This window comes from Budorcas taxicolor, chromosome 19 (assembly GCF_023091745.1).
Source record: "Budorcas taxicolor isolate Tak-1 chromosome 19, Takin1.1, whole genome shotgun sequence".
Taxonomy (NCBI): domain Eukaryota; kingdom Metazoa; phylum Chordata; class Mammalia; order Artiodactyla; family Bovidae; genus Budorcas; species Budorcas taxicolor.
Window position 1 is genome coordinate 38,365,819 of NC_068928.1, and position 5,954 is coordinate 38,371,772.

The 5,954-nt window shown below is 53.5% G+C and overlaps 1 protein-coding gene across 1 annotated transcript; it reads left to right on the forward strand.

The window, feature by feature from the left end:
* The first annotated feature begins 647 nt into the window (after positions 1–647).
* On the forward strand, positions 648–5,565 carry LOC128065434 (skin secretory protein xP2-like). The gene is made up of 5 exons (XM_052658621.1): positions 648–672; positions 1,039–1,506; positions 4,756–5,148; positions 5,232–5,288; positions 5,507–5,565. Exons 1-5 carry the CDS (start codon positions 648–650, stop codon positions 5,563–5,565), a joined length of 1,002 nt encoding a protein of 333 aa, XP_052514581.1.
* Positions 5,566–5,954: the final 389 nt, after the last annotated feature.

The following is a 5,954-nucleotide window of genomic DNA, read 5'->3' on the forward strand; positions in this document are numbered from 1 at the left end:
GGTAGTGACTAAAGGGATGCGGTGCTGCCCACTCTTCCCGATGCAGCATTTAATCACCCTGGTTCCAGCTCCAGAGCCATTCCCTGCGTAGAGAGTGAAGGTATCAGTCGCTCAGTCGTGTTCGACTCTTTGTGGCCCTATGGACTGGAGCCCACCAAACTCCTCTGTCCATGGAATTCTCCAGACAAGCATATTGCAGTGGGTTGCCATTTCTTTCTCCAAGGGATCTTCCCCACCCAGGGATCCAGCCTGGGTCTCCCACATCGCAGGCAGATTCTTTACCATCTGAGCCACCAGGGATGTCATGATTTTCTTCCTCATGGGAGACTGATCTGGATTGATCTCCATGTTGAAGAAACTCATCAGCATTTCCAGTTTGCTCATACTATTTCCCTCTCCCATCTTTTCTGTCCTTTTGTGGGTTTTGGGGTGAAATGGGGTGCAGAGGTGTGCTTAATCTACCATGGCAATGCAAAGTCATCACAAGGATTTGCCATAATTCAGGTAACCATGTTCAGACAAAGCCAGGGCACCAGGTAGCCCTGGGATAACCCATTGCTCAGCCCTGGCTATCTGGCCCCTCCTTCTCCCACTCTCCTCCAGGAACTGACAGAGGAGTCAAAGAGGATGGTGGTACTGAATAAACTATGAACTCCAGGGGTCAAGCCGGTGGTAAGTGGGGCTCTGGGAGTCACCAGACTAGTCACCAGCCGGGGCTGTCTTAGGCTGTGCTGCCCGCCACACGCTGGGCTCAAGGCCCCACGCCTTTTGCTGGTCGGGCAGGGGCCCCAAATCCTGGCTCCTGTCAAGTGCACTCCGCGGACAAAACACAGTATCTTCTGTATTTCTAATCTCTCATATCTGACTTCCTTCTCGAATTATTACGGATCCTCGGGCTGTGAGGAGCTCCTGACCCGCCCACCTCAAACAGAGGAGAGACACTCCCAGCTAAAGAGGGCCAGAAAATCTGGGGAGGGCAGCGAGTCCCAGGCTGGCAAGGACGAGGGTTAAGGGGGCGGAAATGGGCACCTGCCCCAGGCATCACCTCCACTTTCACCCTCATCTTCACCTGCGGCACCGACACGGGATGTCCGGCGTGGGAGGTGACCCCGGGCGTGTGTGAACACCCAGCTTCGCGGGTGTGTGGAGACCCAGGGGCAGAGCTGCGCTGCAGTGCCCAGTGTCCGGAGGGCGGAGCCGGAAGACCGCAGACGCCCGAGCGCCGGCCAGGGCCGGGCGGGAGGGAGCGGCGGCGCGCCGAGTCCTCGGCCGCCTCTGCTTTTCCCCTGGGGCTGCAGGGCTCCGGACGCGAGGGAGACACTGGCTCCGAGGGGGCGGCCGGAGTCTCCGCGCTGTGCCTCGGCACACACGAAACGATCGCGGATGCCCTGGCCCAACACGCTCAGCCGGCGCTGCGCGACTGGGGATCGCGCCCGTGCCTGCGGCTCTCCCCGCTGCAAAGAGGGCAGGCCGGGGGACGGAGTCCTGGGATCTTCTACCCTCAGAGTTAGTGACCAAGGGGATGCGGAGGCTGCAGGATGACGAAAAGGCACCTCAGGTCCCGCGAAAAGGACTGAGGGTCAAGAGGTGACTGGGTTAGGGGCAGGGGAGTTTGGAGGGAAAGGTGTGGTGGGGACAGGCGGAAAAAGCCAACGCGCACATCGTTAGAAGGAGGGATTGGAAGGTCTATGAACGTTTTCTAGGCTTAAATGCTCTTTGCATTCATTTAATTAAATCATTTGCAGATAACAGTGATGCAAATCTATTTGAGAAAATTTACAACAAAATTAAGAAAATTATAAATTATATTTAAATTTGTATCCTGCTTTTAAAACATAAGGGCATATATCAAGGACATTTTCCCATATCAAGTAATTTATAAAAGTGGGGTTTTTGAAGTTGTATCATATTTTATTGAAAAACTGCTGCTGCTGCTGCTAAGTCACTTCAGTCGTGTCCTACTGTGTGTGACCCCATAGACGGCAGCCCACCAGGCTCCTCTGTCCCTGGGATTCTCCAGGCAAGAACACTGGAGTGGGTTGCCATTTCCTTCTCCAGTGCATGAAAGGGAAAAGTGAAAGTGAAGCCGCTCAGTCGTGTCCAACCCTCAGCAACCCCATGGACTGCAGCCTTCCAGGCTCCTCCATCCATGGGATTTTCCAGGCAAGAGTACTAGAGTGGGTTGCCATTGAAAAACTAGATGACAACTTATTTAGCCAGTTCTTTATTGATGGAAGATTAGGTCCTTAGTTTCTAAATATTCTCTAAATCATGCTGCAGCCAACATCCTTACACATGAATCTGTGCCAACAGAGGCTTATTATTTTAGGATCATTGAGTGAAATATTATGAATACTTTCTCTCAAATTTAACTCTTAAAGAAGTACTTATAAAATAGGTAAGCAATCCTAAAGGGTACAAAAGAAGACACTGAAGATCTGCTCTCACTGTAACTCCTCAGACATGACACTGTTCACATTTTTAAAAAAGTATTTATTTATTTGGCCACAGGAAGTCTTAGTTGCAGCATGAGAACTCTTAGTTGCAGCATGCGGGGGATCCAGTTTCTTGACCAGGGATGGAACCCAGTCCCCCTACGTTAGGAGCAGGAAGTCAGCCACTGGACCACTAAGGAAGTCCCTGTTCACATTTTTGTAGTAAAGGTTCAAGATTTTTCCGTATGCATCGAAAGATGAACATACGTAAAGTATATATTTGTAGAGACAGGGGCACAGCAGATCACATAACCAAAACATCATTTAAAAAAATTTTTTTAAAGAAAATAAATTATTGTAAGAAAAAAATACATTCATTCATTGTAAAAGCAAGAACAATCAAACAAATTAGGGAAAAGGAACATAATTGTTATGATAATACTGCTGCTGCTGCTGCTGCTGCTGCTGCTAAGTCACTTCAGTCCTGACTCTGTGCGACCCCAGCAGCTCACCAGGCTCCCTCGTCCCTGGGATTCTCCAGGCAAGAACACTGGAGTGGGTTGCCATTTCCTTCTCCAATGCATGAAAGGGAAAAGTGAAAGTGAAGTCGCTCAGTCATGTCCGACTCTTAGCAACCCCATGGACTGCAGCCTACCAGGCTCCTCCGACCATGGGATTTACCAGGCAAGATAAACACCCCTCAAATCCTTGACTAAAGTCTAACTTCAGGTACATAAGATGGAACTAAGTACTTTAGGAACAGTGAGCTGAGATGTGCAGTCATCTGCTTATTTACCTGCCCATGACTGAGTGGGGGCCTGTCCTAGGGAGGATGTCAACTCCTCCCTCAGATCACAAGAGCAGGAGGGAGCCCATGTCATTGGACTTACTACCGTCAGTGTGCAGAGTGAAAAATTCACATCTCTACAAGCACCATCATGCTTAGTTGCTTAGTTGCTTAGTCATGTCCCCATGGCCTGTAACCCACCAGGTTCCTCTACCCATGGGATTCTACAGGCAAGAATACTGGAGTGGGTTGCCATTTCCTCCTCCAGGGGATCTTCCCAACCAGGGATTGAACTCAGGTCTTACTGAAGCTCTCTCCTGAGCCAGGCCAGGCCAGGGGACCTGGAACATGGTGGATAATAATCCTCGGTGGAGGCTTCCTAAAGGATTTCTGCCTTGAAGGGCAGGTTAGAGCTGACACAGGGTGGGAGGCCCAAGGGGCTGAAAATGCTGAGACCTTGCAAGGCCAGTGCTCAACCTTTCCAAAGGCCTGAGGGAGGCTGCTCTCCTGAATGCCACGGGGGAGGGGGAGGATGGGCATTCCTTACACACACAGCCATACCCAAAGCATGACAGAAGCCCAGATTTGCCAGTCTGAAAGGGGCCCACCATTCAGAGCCCCAAAACACAGAGGTCTGGGCGACCCTGGCTGACCCACGGGTGTCTGCTCTCATCCCCTGTCCTTGCCACAGACCCTGAGGATGGTTAAGGCTTGGGTAGCCTAGGGGTCCCCTTCACTGGTGCAGCCTTCCCAGGGGGCCCTCCTAACACGCTCTCTCACTTGAAGTATTGAGTCATCTTAAGTGACCTGTGATCTCACTTTGTCCACACTCACCACGCCCTGTGGTTTCTCTGCTTGCTGGTCAGTTCCTGGAAATTTCCTCAGCTTTGAGGAGACAGAAGAGTGTCTTACTGCCTGAGGAGGTTGGAGGAAGCCTTTGGGCCCTCAGACTCCTAGGGGAGGGTGTGAGGAGAGCAGTTCAGCCTGACAGAGTGGCTGGGTCAGTGGTGGCCATGTCTGGGCAGGACCCTTCAGCTTGCTTGGCCTGAAAGTCTTTGCTCCAGGCTCCACGAAAGAGTCTAGTCTTTCCCCAGGCCCTCAGGGCCCCTGTCCTCCTGGAATCTTAGATGGTAATGGCACTGGGATGATGGCTTCCATCTGCACCAGCCTGCTCTGGGGTCTCCCCTCCAGCGCCCCAGCTTTAGGGGTCTGTCCTCCAAACCCTCTTAGGGAATCACCAGGCTTATATCATGTGACCACAGAGCAGGCCTGGGGACAGAGGGAGGCAGGGACAGGCACTCATCTTCCCGGGTTCTACTTTCTTTCCTATTGTGATTTGATTAGTTGTCATATTACAATAAATGTGCCTTTTCCTCAAAATGGTTTATTATATTTTCAAAAGCAGGTGAGAGAATTGTGTGAGCTGCTGGTCCCCCACAGTATACAAATGTACACCTTTAATTCACAGGACCCAGGTGCCTTTTCGTCATCCTGCAGCCTCCGCATCTGCTTGGTAGCCTGCCCTCTCTGCAGGGGGAGCGCCGCCTGCGGAGGCGCAGTCCCCGGTCCCGCAGCGCCCGGTGAGCGTGTTGGGCCCCGGGGACCCGCGATCCTGTGCGCGGAGGGAGGGCGCGGAGACTCCGGCCGTCCTCGCGGAGCCCCGGTCTCCTCAGCGCCCAGAGCCCCGCAGCCCCCAGGGAAGCGCAGAGGCGACCGAGGACTCGGAGCTCCGCTCCCTCCTGCCCTGCCAGGGCCATGCGTTCGGGCGTCTCCCGTCCTCGGGCTCCGCCCCGCGGCCATGGCCCCAGCTACACCCGAGCGGCCAAGCTGAGCAGCGCAGCCCTGTCACCAGTGCTCATGAGAAGCTGGGTGTCCACAGGCGTCGGGGCCTCCTCCCACCCCGGCCACCCCGGGTCTATGCCACAGGTGAAGAAGAAGGTGAAAGTGAAGGTGATGCCTGGGGCAGGTGCCCATTTCTGCCCCCTTAACCTTCATTTTTATCCGCCTAGGATGTGCTGCCCTTCCAGGACTTTCTGGCTCCTTTAAGCCTGGAGTGTCTGATGCAGGTGGGTCAAAAGCTCCTCACAGCCTGAGGCTCCTTACTTAGGGAGGGGGGTCAGACTAACAGACACAGGGATGCTGTGTTCCCTCTCGGACTGATGGTGAGGGACCTCATTTTTGAGAGAGACCCCAGGTCACCACCGGCTCTGTTTCAGCTGTTAGGGAATTTTAGGCAGTGTTTTGGGTTCCCGCCTGCGGTTGTCAGGATCCCTATTCCTTCCAGCCTTCCAAGATCGAGCTACGTCTTCAGGAGCCAGTCTGCCACAGTCTCCCATCGCCTGAGCTGCGTGGGACACTTATCCCCACCTTACAGATGAGGAAACGCAGACCCAGAGAGGCGACAGCAGTCGATGACGGTGTCAGGCATAGAACCCAGTTTTCCTGTAAAGCCAGCGTCATTTCCTCTCCCCCGGCTTCCTTTGTTGTGAAGCAGGGAGGGGCTGGAAGTGATTTTGCCCTGACTGGGCACCCAAAGGCTGCATCCCCTCAGAGGTGGCTGCAGGAAAGGTGGCCCTGGGCCTGAACTGTGTGGAGGAAGAGAGGTGGAGAGGGTGAGTCTGTGGGACTTCCCTTCCCTACATCCCACCTTTTCTACCCTTTACCAGAGGGATGCAAGAGCAATGGTGTCCCACTGGGTCCTGAGTTCTCTGCTGAATCAGACCCTGGACCCA

Excerpts from the sequence above, each read along its gene's own strand:
- LOC128065434 (XM_052658621.1), top strand. The coding sequence starts at position 648 with ATGAACTCCAGGGGTCAAGCCGGTG. Across the intron at positions 673-1,038 it reads CTCCAGGGGTCAAGCCGGTG|GCATCACCTCCACTTTCACC; the intron begins GTAAGTGGGGCT and ends CACCTGCCCCAG. Across the intron at positions 1,507-4,755 it reads TGGGATCTTCTACCCTCAGA|GGGGAGCGCCGCCTGCGGAG; the intron begins GTTAGTGACCAA and ends CCCTCTCTGCAG.